This window comes from Pituophis catenifer, unplaced genomic scaffold, assembly GCF_029215685.1.
Source record: "Pituophis catenifer annectens isolate HBS135680 unplaced genomic scaffold, rPitCat1.0.hap2 SCAF_243, whole genome shotgun sequence".
Lineage (NCBI taxonomy): Eukaryota > Metazoa > Chordata > Lepidosauria > Squamata > Colubridae > Pituophis > Pituophis catenifer.
Window position 1 is genome coordinate 25,470 of NW_027257123.1, and position 14,306 is coordinate 39,775.

General features: G+C 41.2%; 1 protein-coding gene across 1 annotated transcript; it reads left to right on the forward strand.

Moving 5' to 3' along the window:
- The first annotated feature begins 3,261 nt into the window (after positions 1-3,261).
- LOC139326878 (SLIT and NTRK-like protein 5) lies at positions 3,262-6,159 on the forward strand. Its single transcript, XM_070956624.1, has one exon. The coding sequence runs from the start codon at positions 3,262-3,264 to the stop codon at positions 6,157-6,159; it is 2,898 nt and encodes a 965-aa protein (XP_070812725.1).
- Positions 6,160-14,306: the final 8,147 nt, after the last annotated feature.

A 14,306-nucleotide genomic window follows, 5' to 3' on the forward strand; every position in this document is an offset into this window, starting at 1 on the left:
ACCCCCCCCACCCTATACCACTGGGCAATTTTCTTTGCGCCCCCCCCGCTCCGTTTCTCCTCCCTTTCCCACTCCACCTCCCTTCTCTCCGCCTCGCCCTTCCCCGTCTCCCCAGCTTGTCGCGCCCCCCTCCCCAATTCCTTCCACTTTCCGCTATTGGGGGAAAAAAAAAGCGCTTCGGGAGGCAGCCCCCCCCTCCCCACCACCGCCGCTGCGTGTGTGTGTGTGTGTGTGTGTGCGCGCGCGCGCGCGCGCGCGACGGGGACTTGGGGGGGGGGAGAGAGAGACCTGGAAAGAGGGCGCCTCAGCCTGTGTGCAAGGCTGTATGTGTGTGTGTGTGTGTATGTGCGCGCGCGCGCGCCTATGTGTCCCTCGCTGGCGAAGCAGCCTTTGCGACTGCATTCCCCACCGCCTTCCTTTTCGCCTCTGCCTGGGCGGTTTGCAACACAGGAGCGAGCGAGGGAGCCGGCGTAACGTTCGGGGGTTGCAACAATGCTGGGGCCCTGGAGATTTCAGCCTCCGTAAGTAGCGAAGGGGGTGGAGGAAACGGGGGTGGTGGTGGTGGCGGCGGCGGCGGTGGGGAGCGTTGATCCGTGTCTCCTGGTTGCTCTTGGCTCCCCTTTCCCCCCCCCCACCAAATTCCCCCCCCCCCAACCAAACACCACCAGAGCTTCCAACTGCCACTGCTGGGAGCAACTGGGAAGGCAGCTTTCTTCGCTTGCAAGCCGAACCGCGGCTGCTTCAGTGCGGTATCCAGAGGGGAGGCATTCTTAGATTCTTACCACCCACCCACCCTCCGGGGTGGGGTGGAGTGGAGAGGAGAGGAGGGGGCATTGGAAAGGATGGGCGACGAGGAAAAGGAACGACCCTTTCCCGTTTTCGGAGAGAGATCAAGAAATAGAGGGAGATCGCATCCGATACCCCCGTTCCACTTAGCAGGCTCCCTCCTCCTCCTCCTCTTCCTCTTCCTCCTCCCAGCCTTTGCAGCCGAATCTGTAAGCATCCCTTTCTGGATGCTACATTTTAACTTTTTATTTCTCAGCCCCCCCCCCCCCCCGCAAGTGTTTGGCAAGTGGGAGAGGACATCTACATTCTCGGGTAGTTGCTCCTTTTAATAAAGATTTGCAAGGGGTGAATAGGGGGAAATCGGGAAAGGATGCTTGGCTGCTGATTTATTTGAGATTTATTTCTCCTTTGGACCAAGGGAATTAGTCACTTCATGGATGAATGGCTGTAGTGGAGCTGGGAATTGTCTTAGAAGTGCAGGATTGCTTCTTCTTTCTTTTCTTTCTTTCTTTTTCTTTTTTTGCAACCCCTTCCCCCTTATTTCCTTGCTTGATGCAGAGAGTCAGATGTACCTCTTTTTTTTTTTTTTTTTTTTTTTTGCCAAACCCTTGGAGAACAAAACACTTCTTCCATAACCTGCTTGGCCACTGCTACAAAATCCTTGAACTCAGTCTGTAAACTCAACAATCAGAGCCACATGTCTCTTCTGTCTATCATTCTACCCCAAGCAAAGCATGTGAAGAAATCTCCCAAGTCCTTAGCCGGGGAATAGGGGAGACTAGGACTTAGGACAAGATTTTGATCTGAGCAAAGGCCACCTATCCCTTGATCTAACAAATCACAACAGTCAACCCACCCATCCAGCCACAAATGCATGGAAAACAGGGTGATTTACAATGGGTGTGTGTGTGTGTGTGTGTGTGTGTGTGTGTGTGTGTGTGTGTGTGTGATTTATGGTGATTTATTCACTCATTCCTATAACTTATTGCATTCAGAGAGTACAAGTATTTTGCATTGGAAGGCAGAGAAGGTGGGGGGCAGAGAGGGGAATAGGGCATGCCTATTTGCCAGAATGCAAATCAGTGACACTGGCTATGTTTGTGGGGGCGCAAAGAGATAGATTTGGGTGGAATTATCCATCTGCAATGCTTTCTCAGAAGGACAGCAACTGAGAAAGCTTCACATTTCCAAATTTTTGGTGGCCATCGGGTTCCCTCAAAGTGACTTAAATCATTGCACGGTCATTCGAATAGCCTGTTACCAAAACTGTAGGAAATCAGATACTAGTTATGGTTGAGGCCAGAGGGATAGACCCAGTTCTAGTCTGCTTGAGAAGTTCTGGATGATGATTTAAAGGACAACAGCTTGTGTGTCCATGCATATAGTCTCCGTGTGTCCCTCTGTGAGTATATATGTGCAGTATTGCTGCCTTTCAACCAATGATTTGGTGAAAATAACTTACTTACCAGCCGATTAAAGCAGAAGTGAGTGAGTGATGATGAGGCTTTTTCAGACAATTTCATTCTGATAAGAATTCATAAGTATTTCATCAGTGGCTAGCCCCGTCATTTATTTATTTTTTTAAAAAATGAGATGACGGAGATCATAAATTGAATTACTCAGTTAAAGAATCCCAGCTCTGGTATTTTCCTTTATTATGAATTTTAAATTAAGTTTTAATCTCTGAGCATTTTATATATAAGCACCCCAGAGTTAAAACTGATTAAGAATCTCAGGTGTCTTGAGAAACTACTTCTGTTTCAGGTTTTCAGAATTGCTGTTATAAAAAGCCACAGACATACAGAGAAAAAGAGTGAGACTCTGAAAATATTACAGCAGGATGCCTGCAATGGCATTTAAATGTTTTTTTAAAAATCCAAAATGGGGGGGGGGGAGAGGGAGAGAGAGAGAGAGAGAGAGAGAGAGATGTCTTAGCAAAAAAAAAAATGGGGACTTTTCCTTCGCAGAGAACTATTCAGACTAAAAGGTTCTGAACAGGGGCAGGAAACCAAGCAAAAACGAGATGGATAATAGGTGAGGATGAAAGGCTTATAAAATGGTTCTTGTGTTCTCATTAGAACTGAGTAACTAAACTGACAGCCATTTTATGTATATTTATGGACACATTGTACATGAGTGTGTGTGTGTGTGTGTGTGTGTGTGTGTGTGTGGCAGGGATGGGGGAAAACAAATTGTAACGATGTAGGAAAGCACTCCTAGGGTTAGGAAGCTAAAGGGTTTCAGGGACAGTGCCTTTCCTTTGGAAATCTCGGAAAAGCTGCACTGAGAAAATACCATTTAACAGCCGTCAGTCTAACATTCCTAAAATCAAAAGTCTTGGTAAAAAGAAGCCAGTCTCATTTCCTTCTTCCACCTGTGTTTTGACTTCTAAGGGTGTCATGACTAGATTTTCCTTGCTCAGTCTTGTGACAGCCTGGTATTTGTGTTCTCTTTTTGCTTTTTACAGGAGATAACATGTATGCTTGCTGCTCTACGGTGATTCAGGAGCAGGATCTCAACAGAAAAATGCGTATCTGGATGGTACAAACCATCACTTTTGCTTTAACATCTCTCGTCCTGGCCTGGGCAGAGAGCATCGAATATTATGGCGAGATCTGTGACAATAAATGCCCTTGTGAGGAGAAAGATGGCCTCTTAACGGTGAGCTGTGAGAACCGGGGCATCATTAGCCTCTCTGAGATTAGTCCTCCCAGATTCTCCATCTATCATCTCCTGCTGTCTGGGAATCTTCTCAATAGGCTCTACCCCAACCAATTCGTTAATTACAGTGGGGCTTCTATTTTGCACTTGGGGGGCAACGATATCCAAGACATTGAAACGGGAGCCTTTCACGGTCTGAGGGGCTTAAGGAGGCTGCACCTGAACAACAACAAACTGGAGATATTGAGAGATGACACTTTTGTAGGCCTGGAGAGCTTGGAGTATCTTCAAGTTGATTACAATTACATCAGTGCCATCGAGCCCAACTCCTTCAGCAAGCTCCACCTGCTACAGGTGCTGATCCTGAATGACAATCTTCTCTCTTCTCTGCCCAACAACTTGTTCCGCTTTGTGCCCTTGACTCATCTTGACCTTAGGGGCAATCGACTGAAACTGCTGCCGTACCTGGGCCTTCTGCAGCACATGGATAAGGTTGTGGAGTTGCAGCTGGAAGAGAACCCGTGGAATTGCTCCTGTGAACTGATCTCTCTCAAGGATTGGCTGGACAGCATATCCTATTCAGCCTTGGTGGGGGATGTAGTGTGTGAAACTCCTTTCCGGTTACACGGAAGAGATTTGGATGAGGTTTCCAAGCAGGAGCTTTGCCCTCGGAGACTCATCTCAGATTATGAGATGAGACCACAGACCCCACTAAGTACTACAGGGTATTTTCATACCACTCCAGCCTCTGTAAACTCTGTGGCTACTTCCTCTTCAGCTGTTTACAAAACACCCTTGAAACCCAAAGGGACACGCCAGCCTAACAAGTCTAGGGTGCGTCCCACCTCTCGATTGCCCTCCAAGGATCTGGGATACAGCAATTATGGCCCTAGCATTGCTTACCAGACCAAATCCCCGGTGCCTTTGGAGTGTCCTACAGCTTGCACTTGCAACCTACAGATATCTGACTTGGGCCTCAATGTCAACTGCCAAGAAAGGAAGATTGAGAGCATCTCAGAGCTCCAACCCAAACCGTATAACCCCAAGAAGATGTACCTGACCGAGAACTACATTGCCCTGGTGCGCAGGTCAGATTTCCTGGATGCTACAGGGTTAGATTTGCTCCACCTGGGCAATAACCGTATCTCAGTCATTCAGGACCGGGCCTTTGGGGATTTAACTAATTTGCGGAGGCTCTATCTGAATGGGAATCGGATTGAAAAATTGAATGCAGAGCTTTTTTATGGGCTTCAGAGCTTGCAGTACCTTTTCCTGCAATATAATGTCATCCGGGAGATTGAGACAGGCACATTTGATCCTGTGCCCAATTTGCAGCTCCTGTTTCTCAACAACAACTTGCTGAGATCTTTACCTGTGGGCATTTTTTCTGGCTTAACTCTCTATAGATTGAATCTGCGGAGCAATCATTTCTCCTACCTTCCTGTAAGTGGGGTGCTTGATCAATTAAAATCCTTGCTGCAGATAGATCTTCATGAGAATCCATGGGATTGTACATGTGATGTGGTGGGCATGAAGTTATGGCTTGAACAACTCAACACGGGAGTCCTTGTGGACCAGGTAATCTGTGAATCCCCTAAGAAATTTGCTGAGAATTATATGAGGAACATCAAACCAGAGCTGCTCTGTCCAGACTATTCTGACATCATTGTTTCCACACCCACTCCATCATCCATGCAGGGACCAGCAAGGACCACCTCTTTCTCCAATTCGGGGCAGTTCAATAGCACCATGGAAGAGGACAGTTCAGCATCACCTTCTGGTGGCTCTTCTTCCTCCTCTTCCTCTTCTTCCACGGTGCCTTTATCGGTGCTGATTCTCAGCTTACTGCTAGTCTTCATCATGTCTGTGTTTGTGGCTGCAGGTCTTTTTGTGCTGGTTATGAAACGTAGGAAGAAGGTTCAAGGTGACCATGCCAGCACCAACAACTCAGATGTGAGCTCCTTCAACATGCAGTATAGCGTATACACAGGAGGGGGAACTCCCCATTCTCACCTCCACGCCCATCACCAGCAACATCCACAGCATCTTCACCGTGGAGGAGGAGGAGGTGGTGGTGGTTCAGCTTTGCCTAAGGTGAAAACCCCAGCAGGACACGTCTATGAGTACATCCCTCATCCTTTAGGCCACATGTGCAAGAACCCCATCTACCGCTCCAGGGAGGGCAATGCGGGTGAGGATTACAAAGATCTCCATGAGCTCAAGGTGACCTACAGTAACCATCATCTCCAGCCCCAACCCCCTCCTCCCTCACAAGTTTTGGGGCCGCCTCCCGCAGCTCCAGGGGGACAAGAGGAATCCCTCCGGAACCCCTCATACAGTGTCAGCACCATTGAGCCTCGGGATGAGTTGCTTTCCCCTGTTCAGGATGCTGATCATTTTTACAGGGGCATTTTGGAGCCTGACAAACACCCTTCTTCCACCTTGGGGGGCAGTAACCTCCCGGAGTACCCTAAGTTCCCTCCAACTGCCTACACTTATTCCCCTAACTATGACATTAGGCGCCCGCCTCTCCCCTACTTGCATTCCGGCTCGGGGGACAGTAGGCTCCGGGAAACAGTGCTCTACACTCCCCCAAGCACTGTTTATGTAGAGCCCAACAGGAACGAATATCTGGAGCTAAAAGCAAAGCTAAATGCAGAGCCGGACTACCTCGAAGTATTGGAAAAACAGACCACGTTCAGTCAGTTTTGAGATCTCTTTTCCTCCCGTCCTTTCTCCTAGAGAGCATTTGTATTTAATAACCACACACAAAGAAAATACAATGGTGACCTTGCTTTCCCTCTGTGTCTCTTTCCTCCCCAACCTGCCTTTGCTTCATTTGTTGGAAGGCGAATTGCCTTGGCACAGGGATTTCCAGCTTTGGGGGAAAAAGTAATGAAAAGGAGTGTTCATAGTTCTAGATCGCTATTTCTCTCTCTCTTTTACAGCCCATAGGAACCAATTGATCGAGTGAAAATAGGCACAGTTTTTGTTCTCTCATCCCTTTAATGCGGTGTGTTGTTTTGCTAAAGGAAGCATTGGCGTCTGTAAAACAAAAGGGTATCATTCAGCTGGATGTCAAAAAAAAAAAAAAAAGAAAAGAAAGGTCATAGAAGTCACTTTATCCTGTTATTTTATGTCAGATATGCACTGCTGACAATTTAATTCTCCCTTGGTTTTAAAAAAATAAATGCAGGGCACCAAATTCCATTTTTTTTTTAGCCACGAATGGGTCTGATTGGTATTTGGGGCAAGATTAGCACACCCTGAATTTAATACAAGGCATTTTGTTCTTTCCCTTCCCTTTTTTTTTTAAGAAAAGAAAAAAGGAAAAAAAGAGGATGTATTTGTATGTTTCTGGACTTTTGATTAAAAAACAATATTATGATCTCAAAAGAATCACCATAGATGTGGACAAAATCAATAAAGAGTTCAGAGATATATGATCCATAACTGGGTAGTAAAATAACTTATTGAAATATATACAAAAAAGGGAAATATTTTATTGTAGCTCCTATTTTTATATGCGCGCACACAGACAAACACACACACACACACACACATATATGGTAGCATTTCCTTCAATGTTTGAGGGTCCCTTGTGAATGGAAGAGTTTTCTTAGCCATAGACTAAAATGTGATAAAAGAAATGTTTAGACATGCATATCATACAACTGCATTTGGCAACCTGCTAGGAATGATGCTAGTTCCTTGTTCTGCATAAAACTGATTGCTCATAGTAGCTGTTGATGCATAATGTCTGTAATGGCCAGTAGAGATGAGACTATGGATAAATTCTAATTGCTGTCCTGCACAATTTTATCTTCTGTGGTGACCAGGAAGATGAAATCTCTATTAAAGGTTAGGTGTTCTTCATCCTTAAAAAAGAGATTTCAGCTTTCTAGAGACCATAGAATTGCATCCTGAGGCATATATGAAACATCTGACTGCAACTTTACCTATGACACCTGCTTCCACCTTTTTTGAGAAAAAGATTCCTCCTTGGCCAAAATATTAAGTTTGTTGGTTTTTTCCCCCCTTCACACAAGGATGTAGTTTTATCAGAGTCTATGATTGGCTCAGAAAAGTAGTGTGGCATTCTCTGATTTGCAAAGCAATCAGCGCCCTGGCGAATCCCAGAAATGTTTGAAAAAACAACAACAATTAGAACGATCAAACCCCATAGACAATCTAACGTCAAAAATAACAATAATAATAATTCAGGGAAAATGAAAGAAAGCTATAGGAGATTTACTTCATTGTGGCTGTCCATTAATAATTACTTTTACGAGTCTCACAGCAGAATGAATAATTTTGCTAATTCAATGAGGGAGGTGTAAACATTACTGTTATTAGGATTATTTTGTTAGCCAGATGTTTAGACTGGATTTGGCATTTGTTATCAACCCATCGAGTCCTTCCCCAGAACCTATTTTATTATTATTGTTGTTATTACTTGAGCAGGAGGTTGGCAGAATTATGTTTCATTTTGTTTAAACGATACTGGCAAAACAGCTTAGCAGTTGGCAGTTGCTGAAGTCCATTTCAAATCATTCATTCAAGTAGAATTGCCTTTGAAGAGATCTCTCTGTTTGCCCCGGCATCTTGAAAGGCCATAGAGTGGACTGTTCAAATCTATTTATGATGTATCCATCTTTTCTTCTTTGAACACCAAGCAGTGGCAAACATATCCATAAATACAGAATCGACTGTATGATGGGACAGGATTGTCTTCTATGTATTCCAGCACATGTATATTTTTTTTAAGAAAAAAAAAACCAACAACTTTATAAATAAATACTTGATAACAATTTCAAATGGAAGGAAATGAAATCATCTTTACCTCACGGTCAGTTATTTATTTCCAGTGACATGTTACGCAGAACAAAATGATCTCTCCCCTCACCCCACCCCCTCCAATGCTGTAAAAGGATTAAAGTCCTGTCACTATGGTGTTGTAAGGCTTTACATGCAGCCATTCTGAAGGGGTACTTGTGAAGTGAAGTTACATACAATCCTACAATTTCCACTTTCAGTTTTATTTCTTCTTGACCATTCCCCATAGAAATTGGTTAAAGGATGTTTCAGGTGCTTATTTTTTTTTTTCTGTTTCCAATTTTTGACTTGTGAAAGAAAAGATCATTTCATTGGATTATTTTTTTTCCCCTATAAGAATTGTCTGTCTGGCATGTTGCTTTGATACCTTTCTCACAAAATATATAGCTTTTTTTTATGAAGGATGTATTATTTTCTTTTGCAGAAATAATTCTGCATTCTTCTCCTTTCCCAACCTGACGGCAAATCAGAACCAAACAATCATATCATGAAAATATATTTCTGGAGCCAACAACACATTTAAACATGATTCTGGAAACTAGCCTGAGCAGAATATTTTGCTGTCTGAAGCCGTGAATGAGATACTGTTTCTTCTTTTTTTCCAGGATGTAGATGTGAAAAGTTATTGGAAGCGAATCTTTGAGGGGGGAAAAATTACAGCTTTTGTATGTTGTTCGCTTAGAATGCAAAACCTAAGGGAGATTTGATAGAAGTGTTTAATACTTGGTGTGGAAAATGTGAACAGAATGGGGGTTTTTCCCCCTCCTTTGCAGATGTATTCACTGAAATGAAATTTAGAAAGGTCCAAATCAGGGAAATAAAGTATTTTGTGCACAGTGCATGGGTTAAACTCTGAAAGTTGCCTTCTACAGTGGTGATGGCTATCATTTCAAATAGTTTTAAAGGAGAACTGGATTAACTGGTTTGATATCTCTGGCAGGATTACTTAAAGACCAACAGATTGAGAATGCAAGAGGTCTTCTGAGATTTCAAAGGCATCTCCTGTCTGATGCAGATGCTAGATTGAATGGGACCTTAGTCAGATCCATCAATCGTTCTTATTCCATGCAAAAAAAAAAAAAGCCCATATGTTTTCACTGCTGACATTGGAGTTCTCGCTGATTGTCAGGGGGAAAAAAAATCACAACTCAAAACTCTATGAATGCTTTATTTTGGTTGAATGACTGAAGAAAGATGGAAAATTGATAAAGGATATGTTTCATTTTGTATTGGGTGCTGAAGGTCAGTTATTGATTGTAGAGATGCCGGATGCCAGCATTTAAGGATGCTGATTGTTGACATTGTCATATCTGATTCATCACTGAAAACATATCCCAATAGCTTTCTGGAGAACAGAAATCTTTTTGCTATATTTGATTTTTGCGAATCGATTGTATTTTATGGGGTATTAAATGCTGCATACTCAGTACATACTTAGGTTTACAAGAATCAGTTTGAATGAATTTAAATAGTTTGCAATTCATGCAATGGCATCTGTGGAATAGTTGTCTTTTGGTGAGGGATTGGTTTTATGGACCTTTATCAGGGAAAGCTTATATTCAGGAGCCCCTAGGTGTGTGTGCGTGGAGAGAGGAGATCTGTAGGGAGGAGGGGAAAAGGACCAGTTGCAATGATTTACATGTGTAACTTGATTTCTTCATAAGAGAACTTTTTGGTTTGCCATAATTTAGTGAGCACTTGATATCTTAGCATACCGGGGGAAAAAGCACATTTATAATACAAATGCTATCATGTAAAAGGTTTGTTAAGAGGCCTTCTTAATCTTTAGTTAAATTAAGGCAGTCAAAGACACTCATGCTGGTGCTACTGAAAGGAAATCACAATAAATCATTGCTTATTAAATCCTAACCAAATAAATAGTAAGTAGCAAAACAGAAGTCACAAATTGTGTTAGGTGGTTATATTAGAGCATAATGGAAGTAACTAGAAATACATTTTGCACCAAATGTATTGAAGTCTTTAAATTACAACAGTGTGTAGAGACTTTTTGCTGTCTTCTATTCTTTAGAGAAGTAGAAGTAGAAATAGGAGGAGGAGGAGAGAAGAAGGAGGAGTCGTCTCAAATGGATACAGAGCTTATAATTTGTAAAAAAAAAATGAATACAAACATATGTTATGGATAGTTGCATAAAAAAACAGAAATTATTGGAAACTGTGGCAAAAGGCTCATTACAGGGGCCTCGCATTAGAACCAGTATATTGCAAAAATAAAAAAAAAAATCCATGCCAAGATAGTTAGTAATTGCGTATCACAATTAAATCTGGATTTTCTTTTTATTAAAGAAACCACAGAAAACTTCATGGAATGGAATGTGAATGATTTCCTCCAGGACTGATGGCCCATGAAATATCAAATATTTATATGCATCGTATAAATATGCTTGTGTAGACCTCAGCTTTCCTGAAATCAGTGTGCATAGCAAGATGCTATACATAGCATTGTGTCATGCTTATAGGCCTCTGCAGCTAGCTACTGTAATAGGAAAAATGTTGGGCCATGTTTGTCAAATCATACTATGAGCCTTTCCATTATGTGGTTGCATATTGATACAGCGATGTGCATTTTGTCATTGGCATCCTGGAAGCCAGTGTATATGTGAAGCAGCTTAAAGCAGAAATGGAATAACAGTCTTGTTTGCTTATTTTTGTGCCTTCAAGTCAGCCTTGATAGGCAATAACTGCCTGAAGTACCTTAATCCGTGTATGTTTTCAGAAGTGTTTGCCATTGCCTTCTTCCTAGGAAAAAGTGATTGTCTCAACTGGCTTTGTGCCTAAGGCAGTTCTAGAATTTATAGTCTTCTGGTTTCTAGCCTGGTGCCTTTTAAGTACTACACACCAAACTGGCTCTCAATAATAAGTTTATAAAGAAGTTCCCCCCCCCAAAAAAAAATGCTGGTTCTCCTTGCTGCATACTATGTGTGCTGCCTATATATCAATTTCCTGCAATCTTGCACTACAAAAGAAGTATATGGGAGAATCCAGTGGATATTTCTAAGCATATGCATGGCCAGCTTTACTAAGGCAAATCTTTTTACAGGTTTTTTTTTTTCTGCTTTCATGTAATGTCAAGGAGTGGCTGATCTTATTCGATCAGCCACCTTGGTTCAATCATTAGCGGTGCGCATAGCAGCTACTCTTAACTGGCTAAAACCAAAAGGGCAGCTACTTCATTCTGACCTTTTAGAATTACGGTGCTGCTCTGCAGCATTGTTTCAAGGATGATTTGATCAAATTATCTCCCCCCCCAAAAAAATCTATTCCTAATATTTGTAGGTGAAATATGTAGACCAAGAACTGTAAGAAATGTGCAAGAGGGATATATATATCCGGTAGCAATTTTGGTTGGTGATTCGGTGACCTGGTAGCGATGGTGGAGCAAAGCTCCGCCCACCCGCCCGGGTGTCATTACTTCCTGGTTTTAACCAGGAAGTAATGTGTTTTTTTACCTTCTGTGCTTTATTGGAAACATTTCTATCCTCTCTGGGTCAAAAATTCCCACAATCGTTTAGAAAAAAAGTTTGATAAAAAGAAAACGGCTGAGATTTGTGCAGAGGGGAAAAATGGGAATGGGGAGGAGAAGTGAAGATGAGTATAAAAGGAAGAAAGAACATGTAGACTACCATAAACATTTATTTAACCCATTCATTCTCAGAACCAGATGATAGCGATAGTCAACTTTTCAGACTAGAGAACTGAAGTGGAAAAATTGTAGTCTAATAGTTTCCCTGTGGAGGAACAGGTTCATAAAAAAATCTTATTCAACCTCCATTTCTCCTAATCTGGGTATTTTCCATATGGGTTGATTTTTAACTCCTAGAAGTCCTTTAAACAGGATGGTGATCATTGAGAATTCTGAGAGTCTACACATCTGGAGGATGTCCAGTTTGGGCAAGGCTGGACTAATCTTGGTTTAACATTGCAAAGTGGGCTATTTGAACTTTCTCTTAAGAAATGCAAACATCCAGAATTGACTCACCATGCTAAAAATCTGGTCAGATTACATTAAAGTTTAATATGATTTGTTTGGTTTTGTATTTCCTTGTTTGAATCATGGTTTATACATCATGATTTATAGATTGTTATGTTCAGTGAGCAAAGGCAATTATGGCCATTTCTACAAATCATGTGTAAACTGTCATGACTACGTAGACTATATGGATATTATAGGAGTATGAGAATTAGTGGGAATATCAATTTCCAATTAAAACAAAAACAGTAAGTAGGAATGTAATAGCACCTTTTCTAATATACATTAAAAGGCATAAGCTTTCCTGAGTTGCAATTCATGAAAACTGATGCCTTTTAATAAACTACTTTCATTGACAAAGATGCTATAAGAATGTTCTTTGCTATCATACTTCTTTTCTTACAATAGCTACCAAAAGTCTAGGATATTCAACATTGGATAATTTCTGTAAATATATCAATGTTCTTCAATTAGAAAATCTCTCATCTTTCTCCACATCGCCCCACCTTTTCTTGATAATTGGCAGGAAGGCAGGCAGGCAGGTAGATATATAAAAACTTTAGAAATGATTCAGAGTTTATTCAGTGCTCAATGGCAGCAACAAATCTTAATTGGAAGAAGCAAATTTTAATGGACTAAATGGCACATCTTTCTTGTTGCCAATTATAGCAAGCAATTAGAAAAATTGTCATATTTTAGGATGACTTTTTAAAATTAAATTTTACAATGATTGTGATATATTTGATGTGTTTTTAGAATACCTGTGCAAGTATTTTAGTGCTATGAAATAATATTACATTGTATTGATGATTGGGTTGAAAAGACAGATGATTTTGTCAAGTAGCTCAACTGGTTGATAATTTAGATTTTATACTGGTTAGCTAAGATGCTGAGCTAACACTGAACCAGTGAGCAAAAGTGAAATTCCGTTAGTATACTACTTACTTTAAATAATGTTTAAACCTGATGAAGTTTTGGTTATTGTGATCATTTGGGTTCATCTGTATATATCCTTTTTCATTTCATTTCCCCAGTCCTCCTAAACTGAGCACCCTAAAATATATATGTATTCTATGCATTGAGAAGGAACTGCAAATAAATCTATAAGGACAATGAAAATGGACAGAACAGAAAAAAATATTATGGTTGTTTGATTATACGAACCTATAGACCGGATTGCCATATCCTCCTTTTTGAATGTGGCAACCAATGAATAATTTTACCTAGTTGTTTTCACATTGTGAAATTAACCTTAGGCATGTGCTGTTATACAGCGACTACTACGATATACTAAATTGGTGGGAAAGCAAATTTATATGGTAAATGCTGTCACCATGTGGGAGTATAGTACATTCATCAGTATATTTGAAAAATGAAACTGAGGTAGTAAAAAAAAATACTAATGGGATTACCATATTACAAAGATTAAGAAGAAAACCATGTGTTTGCTCAACATAAATGGCCCTTTATTATGGAATGTGTTTGAGCCAAACTGTGTTTAAAATCAGCCCACAGGTAGCATTTTTTAATTCAGGTTTTGGAAGTATGATTTCTTGATGATGTACTACTAGATGCTTTTGTATACTCATATCGAGCTACTTTATCCATATTTCTTTGTTGGAATTCTAAATATGGCAGTTACTTTAGGTAACTCCATATTGGTACGTCAGATAAAATGATCATTTTTTTTTTTTAAATTTGATTTATATGCCGCCCTTCTCCGGAGACTCAGGGCGGCTTACAATGTGCTCAGCAATAGCCTTCATCCTTTTGTATATTTATACAAAGTCAGCTTATTGCCCCCACAAATTGGGTCCTCATTTCACCTACCTTAGAAAGGATGGAAGGCTGAGTCAACCTTGAGCCTTGGCGAGATTCGAACCCTGCAGTAATTGCAGGCAGCTGGTCTTAATAGCTTAATAACAGGGTGCCTTAAACCCCTGTACCACCAAGGCTCTTTATTTGAATGCATTTGAATGATTGTCCTGGATGCATTATTGTTTGTTGTTAAAAATCCCTTTATACATGTAAACTA

What these genes read in the sequence shown, in the direction of transcription:
- LOC139326878 (XM_070956624.1), top strand. Translation starts at nt 3,262, where the DNA reads ATGTATGCTTGCTGCTCTACGGTGATTCAGGAGCAGGATCTCAACAGA.